The 19,709-nt window shown below is 50.6% G+C and overlaps 1 protein-coding gene across 1 annotated transcript in view; it reads left to right on the top strand.

Annotated features, from left to right (window-relative positions):
• Positions 1-19,709, top strand: part of LOC143513742 (dedicator of cytokinesis protein 4-like) — a 36,362-nt gene that overhangs the window by 12,308 nt on the left and 4,345 nt on the right. Inside the window, exons 2-22 of the mRNA XM_077004478.1 lie at positions 41-126; positions 717-743; positions 916-1,011; positions 1,167-1,227; positions 3,018-3,111; positions 3,490-3,638; positions 4,175-4,261; positions 4,414-4,518; positions 4,719-4,860; positions 7,530-7,696; positions 8,886-8,972; positions 9,080-9,256; positions 11,676-11,759; positions 12,172-12,291; positions 12,399-12,520; positions 12,905-13,025; positions 13,503-13,584; positions 14,418-14,527; positions 17,476-17,548; positions 18,266-18,367; positions 19,274-19,335. Of these exons, the coding sequence (XP_076860593.1) occupies positions 41-126; positions 717-743; positions 916-1,011; positions 1,167-1,227; positions 3,018-3,111; positions 3,490-3,638; positions 4,175-4,261; positions 4,414-4,518; positions 4,719-4,860; positions 7,530-7,696; positions 8,886-8,972; positions 9,080-9,256; positions 11,676-11,759; positions 12,172-12,291; positions 12,399-12,520; positions 12,905-13,025; positions 13,503-13,584; positions 14,418-14,527; positions 17,476-17,548; positions 18,266-18,367; positions 19,274-19,335 (2,154 nt within the window). The remainder of the gene's footprint in view (positions 1-40; positions 127-716; positions 744-915; positions 1,012-1,166; positions 1,228-3,017; positions 3,112-3,489; positions 3,639-4,174; positions 4,262-4,413; positions 4,519-4,718; positions 4,861-7,529; positions 7,697-8,885; positions 8,973-9,079; positions 9,257-11,675; positions 11,760-12,171; positions 12,292-12,398; positions 12,521-12,904; positions 13,026-13,502; positions 13,585-14,417; positions 14,528-17,475; positions 17,549-18,265; positions 18,368-19,273; positions 19,336-19,709) is intronic.

The following is a 19,709-nucleotide window of genomic DNA, read 5'->3' as shown; positions in this document are numbered from 1 at the left end:
CTGTCCCGGACAGGTTAACGGGTTGTGACGTTCGCTTTAGGTGGAAGCGAAACTCATAGACAAGCTCGACAGTCTGATGTCGGAGGGGAAAGGGGATGAGACGTACCGAGAGCTCTTCAACAGCATGTGAGTGAAAACGTTGATTATAAGCGTGGAAACCTTCAAAAGTGTTTCACGGGGATGTCGGCACACTTGCTGTCATGCCGATTCGCACCGTTACCCGTTCTTGTGCTAGATTTGTTAGTCGTCTTGGCCTTGTGTGATCAGGTTTGCTGCCATCGGTGTCCAAGCTGTGTGTGTGTCGCCGGCAAGCTGCCTGTGTGTGTGTTGCTTTCAGTTTGGGTAGAGGGCTGACCAGAGGTGTTTCGTGTCTGTAGTTTCCCCAGTGGACATCTGGCTGTGGAGAGTCACTTGTCCTGCATGTGTTCAGCTGTGTGTGTGTGGGTGTGTGTGTGTGTGTGTGTGTGTGTGTGTGTGTGTGTGTGTGTGTGTGTGTGTGTGTGTCCTGGTGGCCGGACATGCCTCTGTCTGATCAGTCCTGCTCCTTCACCCTCAGTAAAGGGCTTTGAATCACTGCTTTATCAGCAGAGAATGTCAGCACATGCCTCCCGTCTGCATGTCCTTGGGTACTAACTGTCTGCTAACCTGTATGAGTGAGTACTGTAGACATTAATCTATTAATATGACTTTGTTTCGTCTCTGCTCTCCTGGACTAGAATTCCTCTTTTCGGTCCGTACCCCAGGTAAGCGCCACCACTCGCTGTGTTCGTGGGTAGGAGTGTGTGTGGTGTGCACTGGTCACTGTGTTCATGGGTAAGGGGTGTGTGTGAGGATTTCAGGAAAAGGTGATGTTTATAAATTACCCTCTGTGGGTGTGTGTCCGTGTGTGTGTCCGTGTGTGTGTGTGTGTGTCAGTCTTCTAAAGAAGATAGAGAGGGAAACATGGAGAGAAAGTGGAATATCGCTCATTGCCACAGTAACACGTTTGATGGAAAGACTGCTTGACTACAGGTGAGACCCCGGCGCACGCACGGGCCCGCCCCCACACGCACGGGCCCGCCCCCCACACACACACAGGCCCGCCCACGTGCCCGCCCACCCACACACAGGCGCACAGTGAGATGTTCTCACCGAAAAACTGTAACGTTCTCGCGTATCTTCTCCAGGGACTGTATGAAGCTCGGGGAAGTGGACGGCAAGAAGATCGGCTGCACCGTCAGTCTGCTGGTGAGCTTGTTATGGTGCACTCCACGTCAGCATTAATACAGTCCCCATCTCCGCCGTCCTACTGAGGCGTGCTGGAATAACAGAACCGGCTGGAACTGGTCTACAGAAGCACCGCGGTGGGTGAAGCAGCCCCAGGACGCAGCCCTGTCTGCAGCAGCCCACTCCCATAGGTACACGGGTGGTGTAGTACCGCTGTGGTCCACCAGGGGCTAAACAACGCGGGGCTAATTGAACTGAACTGACTTCAGCCCAACAGGAGTACCACTTCTTATTCCTCAATCATCCCTCTGTTAGTCAGTTCACAGCCTCTCTGGGTTGTGAGGAGAAGGGTGTGTGTGTGTGTGTGTGTGTGTGTGTGTGTGTGTGTGTGTGTGTGTGTGTGTGTGTGTGTGTGTGTGTGTGTGTGTGTGTGTGTGTGTGTGTGTGTGTGTGTGTGTGTGTGAGACACTTTTCCCCAGCCTCCTCATGCTCCATCTCTTCATTTGCTTAAGTCACCGCATGCTGGAATCCATAGCAACCAGCACAACAAGTACCCACAAGCACCCGGGGTACGTGGGTGGACGACTTGGGCCTCATTAATTTCCAAAGCAGAAAAATACTTGATGCTGGTGCTTGGCCTCTCTCCCTACCCCTCTCTCTCTCTCTCTCTCTCTCTCTCCCTCTCTCTCTTTCCCTACCTCTCTCTCTCTCCCTACCCCTCTCTCTCTCTCCCTCTCTCTCTCTCTCCCTCTCTCTCTCTCCCTACCCCTCTCTCTCTCCCTCTCTCTCTTTCCCTACCTCTCCCTCTCTCCCTCTCTCTCTTTCCCTACCCCTCTCTCTCTCCCTCTCTCTCTCTCTCCCTACCCCTCTCTCTCTCTCCCTCTCTCTCTCTCCCTACCCCCTCTCTCTCTCTCTCTCTCTCTCTCTCTCCCTCTCTCTCTCTCTCTCTCTCTCTCTCTCTCTCTCCCTCTCTCTCTCTCTCCCTACCCCTCTCTCTCTCTCCCTACCCCTCTCTCTCTCCCTCTCTCTCTTTCCCTACCTCTCTCTCTCTCCCTCTCTCTCTTTCCCTACCCCTCTCTCTCTCCCTCTCTCTCTCTCCCTACCCCCCTCTCTCTCCCTCTCTCTCTCTCCCTACCCCTCTCTCTCTCCCTCTCTCTCTCTCTCTCTCCCTCTCTCTCTCTCTCCCTACCCCCCTCTCTCTCCCTCTCTCTCTCCCTACCCCTCTCTCTCTCCCTACCCCTCTCTCTCTCCCTCTCTCTCTCCCTACCCCTCTCTCTCTCCCTACCCCTCTCTCTCCCATTCTCTCTCTCTCACCATCACCCCTCACTCTCTCTGTCCTCTGTCTCTCTCCCGCTCTCTCTCTCGCTCCCTCTCTCTCTTTCCCTACCCCTCTCTCTCTCTCTCTCCCTACCCCTCTCTCTCTCCCTCTCTCTCTCCCCCTACCTCTCTCCCTACCCCTCTCTCTCTCCCCCTACCTCTCTCCCTACCCCTCTCTCTCTCCCTCTCTCTCTCCCCTACCTCTCTCCCTACCCCTCTCTCTCTCCCTCTCTCTCTCCCCCTACCCCTCTCTCTCTCCCTCTCTCTCTCCCTCTCTCTCTCCCCCTACCCCCTCTCTCCTATGTTCTCCCTCCCTCTCTCTCTCCCCCTACCCCTCTCTCCTATGTTCTCCCCTCCCTCCCTCTCTCTCTCTCTCTATCACTCCCTCTCACTCTCCCATTCTCTCTCTCTCATTCTCTCACCATCACCCCTCACTCTCTCTCTCCCTCTCTATCTCCCTCCCACTGCCCCCCCCTCTCTCTCTCTCTCTGCAGAACTTCTATAAGATGGAGTTAAATAAGGAGGAGATGTACATCCGTTACATCCATAAGCTGTATGACCTGCACCTGAAAGCGCAGAACTACACAGGTAATGAGGAGAGAGGGTGGATGCCTGTGGGGGCGGAGTTGGATCAGGGTGGGGGCGGAGTTGGATCAGGGTGGGGGCGGAGTTGGATCAGGGTGGGGGCGGAGTTGGATCAGGGTGGGGGCGGAGTTGGATCAGGGTGGGGGCGGAGTTGGATCAGGGTGGGGGCGGAGTTGGATCAGGGTGGGGGGCGGAGTTGGATCAGGGTGGGGTGGAGTTGGATCAGGGTGGGGGCGGAGTTGGATCAGAGTGGGGGCGGAGTGGGCAGGGTCAGGATGGCACTAGAGCACATAAAGCACAAGGGATGTTCAATGTGTTGTCCTGACTCTGTGTGTGTGTGTGTGTGTGTGTGTGTGTGTGTGTGTGTGTGTGTGTGTGTAGAGGCCTCTTACACACTGATGCTGTACGACGAGCTGCTGGAGTGGTCAGAACGGCCACTGCGAGAGTTCCTGACTTACCCCATGCAGAGCGAGTGGCAGAGAAAAGAGCAGCTACACCTCACCATCATCCAGAACTTTGACCGTGGCAAGGTGCCAGACACCTCCTCCCTGACGGACCAACCCCAACATCTCTGCCTTTTCTCTCTCTCCCTCTCTTCTTCCTTCCCATGTTCTCTTTCGTCGATCCCGAGGTGGTCCCTAAAAAATCTCCCTGTTGCACAGAAACATGTGCATCTCATCATCTTCACGTCATCTCCTACTGATCAACATATCAGCTGGAGATCGTCGTTCCATTAGATCCCCATCAAAACAACGTTTTATAATCAGCCGACGCTCATCAGCGGCGTCTTGAATGAAAATAAAATCTGATTTTTCCCCCCACGAACTGTCTAGTCTGTCGCGTATTCCCCGCACCGCCATCTGTGAGTGCCATTGATGAGGGATAGGAAGCAGCGGGGGAGAAAACCTTCCGTTTAATTAGCATCATTGCGAAGCGCTTTGCTTCCATTAAGGAAGCTTTCACGCCAAACAAATTTTGTTTGTTGATCACATACTGCCCCCCGGTGGACGTTAGGGTAACTGCGAGTGCACGTTTGTGACATCTGCCTGGTCTTTCTTGTCCGCAGTGCTGGGAGAATGGTATCCTGCTGTGTAGAGAGCTGGCGGATCAATATGAGGCTTACTACGATTACCGCAACCTGAGCAAAATGAGGGTGTGTCTCACGTGAAACGATGTCTCCACGTGCAGATCATTTTACTCAGATCTGCACAGACGTGTGTTCATGTCATAATAACAACATTTTAGGGACACTGGTTGTAATTAATATTGTTTGTCAAATCTTTCTTCCCTAAAATGAATCGCAAGATGATGGAGGCATCGCTATATGATAAAATTATGGACCAACAGAGACTGGAGCCCGAGTTCTTCAGAGTGGGGTTTTATGGGAAGAAGTTCCCTTTTTTCTTAAGGGTGAGTGACAACCATCTTAACACCTTACATGCAAAATCTGAGTGCACCAGATCTATTGCAAATTGATTTATTGGCCTTACTATGCTGTTCACTAAATGTTCACTATACTGTTTCTTCAGAATCCACTTGATGGCACTGTTACCCACAGTGTATGCTTGATTAGTGTGTGTGTGTGTGTGTGTGTGCGTGTGTGTGTGCAGAATAAGGAGTTTGTGTGTCGTGGTCATGACTATGAGCGCTTGGAGGCCTTTCAGCAGCGCATGCTCAATGAATTCCCACACGCCATCACCATGCAGCACGCCAACCAGCCCGACCAGAGCATCTACCAGGCTGAGGCGCAGTGTATCCTCTCTGCTTCGCCCACACACACACACACACACACACACACAATATCCGGCACACAAACACTCACTATTTTTGAGCTGTGCACACGTAAACATAAAATCAGGCACACGTGCACAGGTGCACACGTGCTCGATCTCTCTCACACACACACACACACACACACACACAACACACACACACACACACACACACGTGTGCCTACGTAGGAGAACGGTGATGATCAATACCCCAAATGAGCTCCCTCTATTCCTTATTAGTGGAACACCTGACTGCCCAGGCCAGATGCTCAGCAGTTTGCGTGATCTCACCGGTGTCTGGGCTCCATACGCTTAATCACAGACGAGGCGTCTGCTGCGTCCACAGCTCTCCGCGCCAGTCTGGACGGCACCTCTGATGAGCGCGAGTCGTTTTTTTTTTGTGTGTTTTTTAATGTGCCGTCAGAGGGCCCAGAGTAGGCCGCTGTAAATGCCTGCAGTTCATGGGCAATCGATCCAGTGCGTTTGCGACCGGCGAGGCTGGGGGGCGTGTGCTGGTGGGGACGGGGAAGCGTGTGGGTGCCTTCTCCCGACTGCAATTAGAGTGGACGGGAGTGGTCAAACTGCATTAGCGTGGCTCTTTGTTATCCTCACTAGTGATTATTCAGCAGCCTTCTTGGACAGCCATTCATATTCCTGGTTGGGAGATCTACGCTGCGTACATACGCTCGCTGTGAGGGTGCGGATTGGTCACTCTGGTTGCAGCGCCAAACCTTTGTCTCGTGTGATTGGTTGATTAAACTGGTTCCACCCACTCATCTGGGAGTGCACGGTGTTTTATCGCCATGCAGGAGGGAATTCGCCTGTTGAGTTTCACTGTAAAGACGCATCGGTAGTGTACGCAGAGGTGAGGCAGGGGCTTGGCACTGACTACCTTGGAATCTTATTGGTCGCCCTGGGTGCCGCGCCAAAACCTTTGTCTCATGTGATTGGTTGATTAAACTGGTTCCACCCACTCATCTGTGAGACGGTTGTATGGCGTTACATGCAGATGTCAGCAGAGCAAAGCAAATTTAGCAAAAAACTCCCATCTTGCTCAACAAAGTCCTCAACAAAAACAGAGCACATGGTTGTCCCAGCATAGGATTGTCCATAGCTAGGGATTTGAGTCAGTGATTTGGATTCCTGACTCAGCTCAAGACTAGGAGCAGAATATTTGAATAAAACCCTTATTTTATGACATTTGCCTCCCAGATTTGACATGGTCATATGTAATATTGCAACACTATTCTGTCCCTTTGTAGGTCTGACAGTGCTAGATAATGAGCCTTTAGAAAGGAAAGAAGAAAAAAAAACCTTCACAGACACCCCACGGAAAAAAAGGTGTGATGTGCGTTCAGTAAATGCTCATCAAGAAGGCAACAGCTTGAGTCCTACACTTGCATGTACGCTGTTATTTAGCTGAGGTTGTTGGCTCGTCTAGCAGAGGTTTTACTTACAGGTCACACGCTTTTTAAACGAAATGGCTTTAGTTTAGCTATTTTGATAGTTGCGGTTACTGTACAAACTGACTAAATAGTGTTTTGCGCAGTTCTGCCGATCTTTTTAAATGCTGCGTTTAGCTGCGTGTAGCATTTTGTTTCTCTCTTTCAGATGGGTTTTCTATAATGAATGTATGGGGTTATCTATTTTTTATAATCACGTGGACTTCGCACAAAACACATTGTGGCTCCGGCGCGTGTTATTTGCGGTTATTTGTGCGGTCAGACCACAAGCACAGCTGAAATTAATTGGTAGGGGGAAATGGGGAGGGAGTAACGAACGCTAATAAACTAAAGGAGACGCACCAAACTCATTAAATACATGCACACACAAATCAGCCTCTCTTTTAAATAACATTAAAAATGGAATTGAACTAGTTGACGGGCTGTGGGGAGGTGCAGGCATCCTGCTGTGAACCCCCACACTCCCCCCTTCTGGTTGGAGGACCTTATAACACCGTGGCCTGCTGATGCAATACGTCGCCCACTGATAACGAGACCAAACGAAATATTTTGCACTACAGACTCAGAAGTCTGACTGAACGTGCACTTGCACTCGAACTACATACAGCTCATGGTCTGGTGAAGCAACCGTACGCCAATTTGATTTGTCTTGTTGTCTTTACGGTCTTTCCGCACCCCCATTTATAAATCCCTGGAACTGCTAATGGTGTGTGCGTGCACTACCAACCAACCTTTGGGTAGTAATGGGCTATTTTTGGAATGGAAGTGGAGCGTTTTTGCAGCTGTAACGTGTGGGCAGCAGCTGCATTTCGACTGTATAAATGGTTTGCATTAAATGCTCTGAAGGTGCATGAAAATGGCTGCAGCATATCAGTGTCGGTACATAATTGCTGGATAATTGCTTGATAATGATGAGTGAATAAGCCCATGTTCTGTGTGAGTAGACATGCCCATTTAAATGAATGAATCTATTTATTTTTGTATAACTTAAGTAAATCTCAGTAGGACTAAGATGTAATTCCCTCACGAGCACCGTCCTGCTGAATCGGATTAATTTGAGCTTGTAACGTGCACGTTTATTCGCGTGCGCGAAGTGTAACGTAGGAACGTTGACTCGGAGCGGGACGTTGGCGTCACGTTGGCGTGACCGCGTCTGCAGGACACTCCTTGACCAGTGCTTCCCCAGACCTGCAGATCTACGCGGTGACGCCGATCCCAGACAGCCAGGACGTCCTCCAGAGGGACGGCGTCCCGGACAACATCAAGAGCTACTACAAGGTCAATCACATCTGGAGGTTCCGCTACGACCGGCCCTTCCACAAGGGCTCCAAAGACAAGGAGAACGAGTTTAAGGTGAGCTGGTCTCGGATCCTTTGGTCGTCAGTGATCTGTCTGCTGTCTCCGTCACCGTGTTGCTCAGTTTTCATCTCTGATATTTCTGTTCCAGCCTGTCTGTGTATGATTTGGGTATTCTTGCTAGGTGTGTGTGGTGGAGGTGTGCCGAGCTCAGGTGTGCTCTCATGTGTTGCATTATTCACTTTCCACCCGGTGAGGCTAATTAAAGTTTTAGGGGCCAGGAGACCAGCTCATTCCAAATATCATTTCCCCCCTCTCTCACTCAATATCCAGCCCAGAAAATCACATCCAAAACGTGGATCATATCTACCACAGGGGTTAGATTTCCTCTGGCCTCTGGTGGGTATGGGGTTAGAAATAAACAGCTTAGCCCATCAGATATTGCATTTTCCCAGACACCAAAGGTATGTTTCGCTCCGTCTCACTTACCAAGGAGTAATATCAGCAAAAAATCTCATTAAGACGCAATCTTAAGCTAAGATGATATTTAGATGATAAGTTTATATTGGAAAGAGACGTTGTTTTGAATCTCATTTTCATGTTGCCTAGTTCTCTCGTAAGCTCCCCCCTGTTGCCTGCCGTGTGTGCAGTAGCTACACCAAACCCACGCCCCCTGGGAACAGCGCCCACAGTAAAACTCCTGGACATGAGATTTTATTATGTGGGGAAGAAAGACTGAATAAACCATGAACGTCGGTTCTGAGAACAGTGTGTCTGAGGTGGCGATATCGATATAGGGGCGACTATATCGGCCTTAAAACGTCTCCATGCAAACAAGGAGTGGGGGCGGGGCAGGGGTGTTAGAACCTTCAGTCCGGTGCTCTGAAGCGAACGGGTCTGGATTTACACCAGAAGTGATCTGGTTAGGGTGTTGGGCCCAGATCCAGGGAGCTGCAGCCAGGGGCATCAGCTTGTGGTCTGCACAACCTGTGCACAGATTGAATGGACTGTCAGGTCACGGCTTGGTCCAGTCCTCAGTCCAGTACAAATGGCTTTCAATAAACGGAGGCCTTTAATAGCAGCTGTCGGGCAGGGCGCCGTAATGAATGCGCAGGGGCCTGACGTGATTGTGTTTCTGAGCGCGGGCCGCGTGTAGGACCGTCAGAATTGTTGGCTGTTTATGGTGCACCCGGGCAGAGACGTCGGAGCTGTGGTCCTATCAATGTGTGTCAATTTTCTTTCGCAGAGTCTGTGGGTGGAGAGGACCACGCTGACCCTGGTTCAGAGCCTTCCGGGGATCTCCCGCTGGTTCGAGGTGGAGAAGCGTGAACTGGTGAAGAGACCCTTCCTTCATCCACCGGACCACTACAGATCGGCATTGGCCATGCGGGCCGGGTCCGTTCGCGTGCGAGTGACCGACGCGTGCGCCCTGTGTCGCAGGTGGAGGTGAGTCCGCTGGAGAACGCCATCGAGGTTCTGGAGAACAAGAACCTGCAGCTACGGACCCTCATCGCCCAGTGCCAGACCCGGCAGATGTCTAACATCAACCCCCTGACCATGTGCCTCAACGGCGTCATCGACGCCGCCGTCAACGGAGGCCTCGCCCGCTACCAGGAGGTACAACCCACCGCCGTGTACAACCCACCGCCGTACTCCCTCGTCAGAAATGACGGGCGGTGTGGTTTGTCTATCGGAGATTATGCGTTGCAGGGAGCTGTAATTACAGAGTCAGGTTTCATCTTAGTCTGTAGTGGGGAGGTCTGGGCTCACTAGTTACTAAAGCTTGTGTGTGTTAGAAAAGATCCTAATTAGTGCCTGTCTGCAGATGGTCCCGGGCTAGCATGACAGAAGCAGGCAAGCCAAAAAGCGCTAGCGTGTTCTATATATAACTCCCGCCCAAACACGCCACTCTGTAGTGTACTAGTTTAGGCAGAATTCGCGATGTACGCATATTTTTTTTCGTTCAGACCGAGGCGACCTTGTCTAACTGTTTTCAAAGGGCGCGTTCGTCTCTTCTGTGCATGCCGTGCCTCGCTGGACGCCCCACACCTGGACACCCCACCCCCACCCCAAAATCATCCACATTTCTTTCCTTTGTTTGTTTCCCGGCCCTTGTGTGGACCAATCAGATGAAAGGAAAATCCAGCCTCCAGTGGCCCCTCGTGAAACACACAAACTGTCACAGTGACAAATTATCTTGAACATGAAACGAAATTCAGAAGCAGCAGAAATCCTGGAGTCTTGACTAGTGGAGAACACGAGATGTCTCATCAGTGTTTCATTAGCGGCTTTTTTTCCAGTCGCCCCAGTGTGGTCCAGAACGCCCACTCTGACAGAACAAGTTCTTAAAGTGTGGAGCTCCCAGAATCCAGCTTTAATTCCAGCATGGCCCAGTTCAGTGACGGGTCAGTGGCGGGTCTCCTCCTTTTTGGCTTCCTGGACTCACGGCGTGGAGTAGGGAAATGGAAGCGGAGGCTGTCACCTTAAAAGCCTTTTTTATTTAGAGGCCTAAAAACTCTGTGGGAATCTGCGATTGTGTGGAAGGCCTTGTGAGCTGGTGCCGGGTCAGGCCGACGCCTCTCCCAAGAGCAAATGGTAGTCAGTTGCATAGCAACCACGTTTTAATGCACCTGCAGCGTTCACTGTGATTGCCTTAGGAAGTGTGTCATCAAGGGGGTTGGCTGAACTGTGTATGTGGGGGGGAAGAGTGTTCGGGTTTGGGGGAAGTCTAAGAGACCTTACAGGCATTTATGTGCATGTGCCTTCTAGGCTTACACAGCTTGGCCTGGCTGGCCAAAGGGATGATTCAGTTTGGGACACACACACACACACACACACACACACACACACACACACACACACTCAGGCTGCTATCAGGTGCCCTCTATATATTCAGACTCTAATAAATAACAGCACCGGGCGACTTGTTACTGAATAGGCCAACTTTGGGCATTAATATTTAGATTTATTGCTGCTATTTAGGTTCAGCCCTTAAGGAAAATCTATTTTTCTACTCTCATTTGCGAAGCTCTCAGTTTTAATTGACTCTCACTAATGGTTCCTAGTCTCCCCTGACAGAGACTTTCTCTTTCAGTATGCACAAATGGATCATTTTAGTGTCAAATTATTTAGTATTGCTCAAAGATGCTAAATCAAGATATTGAATCATTTCTGATTTTCCAGCACATCAACCTGTACAAACCGTCTGTCTAACCAAAACGTAGCAAACTCATGGCAGATAATTGCAGACCGTTTCATAGACGTGTTGATTTGAAATGCATTGATTCATAATTCAACATTTTCCAGGCACGGAATATGCTGTGCATTTTGACTTAATTAATATGGTAATTTTGATTCTCTATAAAGAAAATCTGTCTTAGTATACCACTGGGCGTATTAGTTGCTTGGGAAACCAGACTAATGAGTGCTCGTTCATGTGCTCGTTGTTAAGATGTACTAAAGGACACCGTAGCATTTGAAATGCAGTCACTATGAGTGATATTCGACATGGACAGAACATACGCTGCTCAGCGTGGGACTCCAGTCAATCCCACACGGCTCTTTGAAGCAAGAGAACGTGGTTGTCTCCTGTGGACGTTCCTCTCTGGCTCTTTGGAGATACTGAGGCGGCCACGCTCGGGGGAGACGGTGGACCGGCGCGTCCCCCCCCCCACTCTGAAGATGTGGAAGGACGGCCCTGATCCCGACGGCACCTCCTCCCACCTCCACATCTCCCCCCGCTCCTTTCTGCCTGTCGAACGGCTCTGGCGCGCCTTGAAGGAGTTTGCTTCACCGCTGACTTGGATCACAGGGCCAAATTGCAAGGCGAAGCATGTCGTTTTTCTCTAGCAATCTCTTGGTGGTTTACGTGTGAAGTTAGTTGCATTGTAGAAGATGATTTGTGTTTGCGTGAACATGTTTGTTGATTTGTGTGTGTGTGTGTGTGTGTGTGTGTGTGTGTGTGTGTGTGTGTGTGTGTGTGTGTGTGTGTGTGTGTGTGTGTGTGTGTGTGTGTGTGTGTGTGTGTGTTCTTCAGGCGTTCTTTGTGAAAGACTATATGATGAATCACCCAGAGGATGGGGATAAAATCGGACGCCTCAGAGAACTCATGTTTGAACAGGTCAGTGTTGGAACATTTAACACACCAAGCCCATGCACAATTCAAGTAATTACAATTCATGTAATATTTTTTAAGTTTCTTATTCCTGTGTCATTTTGCTCCTTTTTAACCTATGCATGTGTGAACAATAGAAGGAGGGGAGAGAAATTGGGTTTAAGAAAACTTTGTGGGCGTTCTTTCTGACATCACTGGTGCTGTTCTGGTTTGCCTTTATGGCTCCAAACCCCAATACATAATACTATAATCCAAGCAATATGTGCTCAATGAACCAGCGATGAGTGTCAACAGCATAATGAAACAACCAAGCGCTTGTTTGATTATGTACACATTGCCAGTTGATTGCTCTAATTGCCTATAAAGTTTAAGGCACCTGCACCGTTTTGCTCTCTCTGTGGGACACTCGTTCACTCAGGCACACATATTGGAGTTTGGCCTGGCCGTCCACGACAAGTTCGTCCCTCAGGACATGCGTCCGCTGCATAAGAAACTGGTGGATCAGTTCCACCTCATGAAGTCCAGTCTGGGGATCCAGGTAGGTTTCACAAAACAGTCGCAACCTCCCACAAGAGCCTCCACTACGGTCATCTCTTCTGTCGTGTACTGAACGCCGTTTGTGTGGTTGTCCTTCCTGTGGGGCAGGAGTTTCCTGCCTATGTGCGGGCCAGCCCTCTCCACTTCACCAACGGGAGCCCCCGCACCGGACGCAACTCCGTGCCCAACATAATGTTTCCGGACGGAGGTCGAGTGGTGGCCCGCCACAGGTGAGTGTCTCCAAGACGTGCGTGTCCACGAGGTCGAGACCCCCCCCCCCCCAGTTAAACGGCCTCTGCCAGTTAGAGGGGTCGTGGGGACGTGGGGACGGGGCGTCTCCGTGCGTGGGAGTCTGGTGATTACCACATACGGCAGAGCCAGGAGTTGATTGCACCATATTTGTGTCCTTTTACACATATTGAGCTGCAAACCTGTCAGTGTTAGCACTGTGTGTTGGCACAATTTTTATCGAGTGCCAAGCCGCGATGGCCGCCCCCCCCATGTGCACGTTTTACTACTTCACAGCTTTCCTTTAAATAAAAATGCCATATGGTAGGTGAATTCTGATTTTGTGTGTGTGTGTGTGTGTGTGTGTGTGGTGGGGGGCGTCACAGTCCGCTCAGCTATCCGGCAGCAAACCGCTACTCCTCATCCTCGCTGTCGTCACAAGCCTCCAATGAAGTAAGCAACATCACGGGTCAGTCAGAGAGCTCCGATGAAGTCTTCAACATGCAGGTGAGTGCTTCTGCCCAGTGTGGAAAGCCTAGCTGACAGCTTTCACACACACACACGCACACAGGCTCAGGCAAGCTCTCGGTCTGTATCAGCCTGCCACATCTTCCTTTCTTACACCTCCTCTTACGTCTCTCTCTCTCTTTCTCACTCTCTCTCCACCCAATCAGTCTCTTTCATCCACTCCCCTAATCTCCCCTTCACCTCTTCTGTTTCTTCTTTTTGGTATCCGTCTCTTAATTGCTCTTACGCTGTTTTCATCTCTGTTGCTCTTTCTTTCACTCTCACACTCGTTCTCAATCCCTCTGTCTTACTCGCAGGTATGGTCTTTTAGGGGGAAAAAAACAAAAAACTTTCACCTCAGACCTTGTTTGCAAGCAAGACCCTTGTTCATCAGCCCCTGGTCCTGGGGTGTGGAGGACTGTTTGTGAGTCATTGTGGGGGTGTGTGATTTTTGTGCCCCTCCCTCTCTGCCCTCAGCCCAGCCCATCTACCTCGAGCCTCAGCTCCAACCACTCGGCCTCTCCCAACGTGACAAGCTCCGCCCCCTCCAGCGCCAGAGGTGAGGACAGTGCCTCAGTGTGTCCCCGGAGACGTGAGGAGCTGTTTCTTCAGGGTGATGTTTATAGGCTTTTACAGAGCACGTTTATGTAGGTCACGCCACTCATTCCTGGCTTCGAATACACACACACACACACACACACACACACACACACACACACACACAAGCCTCACACGTGCACATCCACACTTCTTACATGAACACACACATTTACGCACACAAACATCTCTTTATCTGTCTTCTCTCAGCCTCTCAGCAATATGCTCTCTAGTGAATACTCACCTTTAATATAGAAATATACTGGGGCGTTTACGGGAGACAGCAATCCCCTCTCCCCTGCCTCTCCACCTCCAGCTGGCTGTTTTCACAGGGACCTCCGTCAGGCGTAGCCCGCCCGTAATGTGTTGTGAGGAATTATGGGCACTGCTGGCCTGATGGCTATCATGGCGAGATGCACGAGCAGGAGAGAGCTGTCCGTTACCCCGGTGACGGAGGAGAGAGCGTAGCCTGCAGACTAGCTCAGAGGCTCTCCAGCCGTCCAGGAATCTGTCTCGCCACCAACTAGCCATCTGTCAGCAGCGCAGTGCAATTCTCACCTCAGTGGGGGCTTGGTGCGGGTGTTGTGTGTGTGTGTGTGTGTGTGTGTGTGTGTGTGTGTGTGGGAGCGATATATTGTTCCTCTGCTTACTGTTTAGTAAGAGGGAGAAAAAAGGATGGAGGTGTGTGTGTGTGTGTGTGTGTGTGTGTGTGTGTGTGTGTGTGTGTGTGTGTGTGTGTGTGTGTGTGTGTCTGCTTGTCTAACACCTTCTCCTCCACCTTTTCACCGTTCTCAGGTTCACCGCAGTTGTCTGAGAAACACAAACATGTCCGGGAGAACTCTTGCCTGTCCCCGAGGGAGAGACCATGTAGTGCTGTTTTCCCCAACCCACTGGAGCCCACCCAGGTAGAACATGTACCCCACACCCCCACCCCACGCTACCCCACACCACACCCCCACCCCACTCTACCCCACACCACACCCCCACACCACTCTACCCCACACCACACCCCCACACCACTCTACCCCACACCGCTACCCCCACACCCAGGGGTGATAGTGGGAAAAATTCCTGAGCCTGACATTTCTTTGAGCGGGGGGGGGGTGTTGTGGAAGTGTACCATATTTTAAATTTTTAATAATTTAATCTTTAAATTAATTATTAATAAATAACTCATTATGGTGAAATAAAAAAAAACAAATTTCTATTAATATTCTGAGAAAATGCTGTAACCTAAAGATTCTGTTAACACAATTAGACACAATATGTTAAAAACAGGCATGATTAATTATTTATTCATTACTGTTAGTAAATCAAAGGATACCAGACAACTCAAAGAATTATGCAAATAAAGTTTAAAATAATTACAAGTATTATGATTATAGTTAGTTTTAATATATAAAATATTTAATAAATATTTTGTGTTTGATTATTAGGACATACATTTTGTGCTTTTGTTCATGTATTACACCTTACGCCGTAAGGCGGCCATGATGAACCAGATCGTCTGACCACCTGTACCGGCTCAAAAAAAAACACTTTCTTATAATTAAACTTCATCAGAATAAAGATAAAATACTGAATTTATCTTGTATCTACCTCTGAAGTTCTTCCGATGTCTGAAATACAGGCGGTCCCCGGGTTACGACGTCGATCCGTCGTAAATCGATTTTCGGTGTAAATCGGAACATACGTACATTCTGTACGTAAATAACGTACTATACGCAGTTATCCTATCCTAAAGCTAGCCTTTTGGCAAATACCTTTATCCGTAGCTTCATTTAACTAAGGCTAAAGGCCTATCCTGATGCCGCGCACACCAAACACCAAATTCCGTTTACGACGCAGAACCACTTGGGTCCAAACGAGGCTTTATCGAGATGTGTAGTAACCACGGAAAATCGTAACTCGTGGACCACCTGTATGATGATTATGTCGATTGAATCGGGAGCAATAATGTCTTCGGCACGACCAAACAAGTTGAAAACATAAACTGACCAAAACAAACTGGACTTAAGGCAGGAGGGAGGTAGCTTTTTTACGTAATGTCCGAAAATCAGAAGGCGGGATGACCCGCAAGTCAATCAAATGACACCGCCGTCATCCATCCAGCGCTGATGAGCGCCAGTGAGAGGATCATATTTCATCCTCAAAACAGATAGCACGCGCGCGCATGTGGTTTATTATTATGATTTGACGGATTCCCCCCCCCCCCCCCCCAAATTAAAATGACGGAAATCGTGGTGACGGAGAACTTTAACTCATGCACTAAGCAAACCTTTTTTTTTCTCGCGTATATGTCGGTACGCCGGAATTCCGGCGTGGCGCCTGAAAACTATCAGGCCTGCACACCACACCCCCACCCCACTCTACCCCACACCTCACCCCCACCCCACTCTACCCCACACCCCCACCCCACTCTACCCCACACCTCACCCCCACCCCACTCTACCCCACACCCCCACCCCACTCTACCCCACACCTCACCCCCACCCCACTCTACCCCACACCCCCACCCCACCCCACTCTACCCCACACCTCACCCCCACCCCACTCTACCCCACACTGCACTCTTTACCCCAGTGCCTTTACCCCTACATACAACACAAAAGTTAACACCCAAAATCCAGTTCCCATACCTGTAATTACAATATTCTGCAAAAAAAAAAAAAAAAACCTCTGGATGCATAAGTAAGTATATTTTATGTCTCCCAGTACTTGGTATAATGTAGTTAATAGACTACAATTTTCCATACAATTGGTTTACACAGTGCCGTTTCAAGGTATTTGGGGGCCCCAAGCAAAGACACCAACCGCCCCCCCCCCCCCCCCCAACCTAAGTATGGGATTACCCGGGACTAGGGTTGCCACCTAGGTCTGACAAAAAACAAGGACACTGTCATACTGACACAGGGTGGCGAGTGTAATCTGTTGAGCGGGGGGGGGGGGGGGGGGGGGGTTGGCGAACGTAAGTTGTTGAGCGGGGGGGGGTGCGAACGTAAAATGTTACCGGAGGGGTTTAAAATGGACACAGCGAGAAAAAACAGATTTAAAGTCTGCAGAAACAGTCTGAATCGTGGTTTTAACTAACCTAATTTTTTCCGGGACTGAGTATTAAAAAGAAGAAAAACCGGGACAAACCGGGATGGCCCGGGAAAACCGGGACAGGCACGTGAAAACCGGGACAGGTGGCAACACTAGCCGGGACGTATATATTGTTTTTAGCCTACCTGCTGCTAAATTACACCATTTGTACAGGTAGGCCTAATTTATCCAGTGTAAATCATCACTTACCACTGTCTTGTGTTTTTTTGTGTTCCTCTTTCTTCTTTTGTTTTCTCTTTTGGCTTCCTGATGTATAAATTCGCTTCATGGTTAAGTTTCATATTTGCCGGCGTCTAAAACTTGGCTGTCTGCCAGGACAGTGTCTGCCTGCCTTAAGCAGCTGGTGGGAGGGGCCTCTTGAGGGGGATTCTGAGAACAGTGTCATTGCTCATGACTTTGAGAATGTAAAGGGGGGCTCACACAGTTTGTCGCTGCATTTAATTCTTAACCTGTTGTTGTCTGGGGGCCCCAGGCCAGCTTGGGGCCCCAAGCAATTGCCTGGTTTGCCTGCCCCATCGCGACGGGCCTGCGTTTACAATACATCCCCTGTGGACACACCGATAAAAACACATAGACCCCCACCCCCTCAGATATTCTAGTCATGTCAGCAGCACTGACACACAGCTTTAATGGCTTGAATAGCAGTTTCTGCCGCAGTTAAAGACAATTTTGCTGGCAAGACTTGACGAGAAAAACGGTGAGACGACCAAAGAGTTCCTGTGTAAGCATGCGTGCGCTTTCTCTCCAGAGGACCATTACGCATCCGGTAGGAGACGCCCCTCTGCCCTGCAGTGACCCCAACATCTCCGCTCTAGACAAAGGTGAGCTGCATTCCGCACACGTGCGTCCGCTCCCGCACGCGCCGGGGTCAGACGCTCCGTCAGACATTCGGAGAGGCGTCTGGCCCGCCGCATAGACGGAAGCCGGGCCCTCTCGCTGTCCTCGTCGTGCGACACCCGCCACCCACCGACTGGCCCAGAACCGCAGAACCACTTTCGTCTGCGTTGGAATGCGGGAGGGGGGGGGGGGGGGGGTGGTGTTTTTCAGACGCTACCATCTCATCCGCTCATCTTCTCGCTGAAATCTGCGTGTGCTGCCTGCCGGGATCAGAAACGGCTTCTGGGTTCCCCAGGGTGATGGCTTTTCTCCAGCAGCAGACTAAATATTTATTTGTGAATGCATACTGTATGTGTTTGTGGTTTTTGAGGGCACCAGTCAAAGTGTGACCGTGGTTTTGCACATTCTGAATCTTGGTAAATTCATTTAGTTGAATTAAATAAAGAAAGAAAGTTTTAATTGCTTCATTTGAATTGCCTAGTGAAGGTTTGGGGGATTTGGGGGGAAACATTGTGAGGAAGGGAAGGAATTAAAAATGAAAAGCCATCACGAATGTGCCACCCAAACGGAAAGCGGGCCCCAGTGATGATTCCACGCGAGAGACGTCTAGACGTCTAGAAGCTTGACTAGACTGGGTGGCATTGGCGAGGTGTTGAGCTGAGCAAACTGACTGGTCCTGCATGTTTTGTCTGTGTGCAAAGTGGTCAAGCCTGCCCCGAGCAGCTGGAGTCTTGACACCGCACTCTCCGAGCCGTTCGGGAAGCTGTTGGGTCCCCCTGTCCCTCCTAGGCCTCCGTACTCAGGTAATGACGGGACCGTGAGCGACCCCTCCCACCGCCAGCGCTCACGTCTCCCACGCCGTCCCTCGGACCTTCTGCTGGCAGATATGACCTCCCGCTGTTTTCTAAGCCCTCTTAACCTCCGTCGTTTCCTCCCGCCGTTTCCACTCCTTGCAAAGTGTTCACCCAGAACCGTAAAACATGAACCCGCAGTTCTTGTTCCATCAGGTTTTTGTTTTTTTTTTTCTCCAGCACTTTAAGTGGATTTCGTCGTTTCATGAAAGTGGGGACAGGAATGTGGGTTTCTCTGGGATTCTACCTGCTCTCTTGGGTCACGGTCCTCACCCTCTCTCTGGGGGCTGAGTCTGCTCTCTTGGGTCACGGTCCTCACCCTCTCTCATGGGGGATGAGTCTGCTCTCTTGGGTCACGGTCCTCACCCTCTCCCATGGGGGATGAGTCTGCTCTCTTGGGTCACGGTCCTCACCCTCTCTCATGGGGGATGAGTCTGCTCTGTGAGCCGCTGTCTAATTTGCATGCTTCCTCCAGGCTTCATTAATCCCCCCCGTCTGGCCGGCTGAGGCTGGCCGCGCTTCACTGCCCGCCTCTTTCCCTCCTCCCTCTTCCTCCCCTCCTCCCTCTCCTTCTCCCCCTCTCTCTCCTCGTCGTTTTTCAGGGTGGACGTTTTTAGAGTCTATCCGTCCTCCTGTCCATTGAAGTTGACACCAGGGGACTGTAATGAAGCCCGTTGTCATGAAAACGAACAGCTGGCAGACGCGCCAGCCGTCTCACCCGGGGGCCTCCGGCGTGCGGCGATACGTCTCCCCGCTCCGCGCTGCGGCCGCCGGCTAGATTTAACTGTCTCAAACCCTCACGCCAGACGGTGAAGAATGTCTGACACTCCTGTGATCATTTTCTGCCTCTTTGAACAGGGTCTCCTGCTAAGAACCTGACAGCGCAGTCCACAACAGCGGCGCTACGTTCACCACAGAAGGTAGGAGCGCCTTCCTGTCCCGCTGACCTCGTGGTAGCTGACCCGGCCTGGGCGGAGCCGGCCTGGGCGGACCCGGCCTGTGAGGAGGCTGGAGCGTGATGCACGGTGGCCTGAGACGTGTGGATGATCTGAGGAGATCAGTGGTCCACTCACGCTCCACCTCTCCTCACACTGGCGTCTGCATACAGAGACGGTGCAGACCACATGATCTACTAAGCGTTGCACATCACCCACTCCATGATCTAAGCAAATGAACAAATACTCAAAATGTGTGTTTGAGTGCTACCCGTCAGACACACTCATACAAGTTAAATGCACCACTCCGGTAGGCCTTTGTGCCCCCCCCCCCCCCCCCCTCTCTCTCTCTCTCTCTC

This window comes from Brachyhypopomus gauderio, chromosome 5 (assembly GCF_052324685.1).
Source record: "Brachyhypopomus gauderio isolate BG-103 chromosome 5, BGAUD_0.2, whole genome shotgun sequence".
NCBI lineage: Eukaryota > Metazoa > Chordata > Actinopteri > Gymnotiformes > Hypopomidae > Brachyhypopomus > Brachyhypopomus gauderio.
Note: the sequence above shows the minus strand (reverse complement) of the source record. Positions and strands in the feature narration are given on the sequence as shown.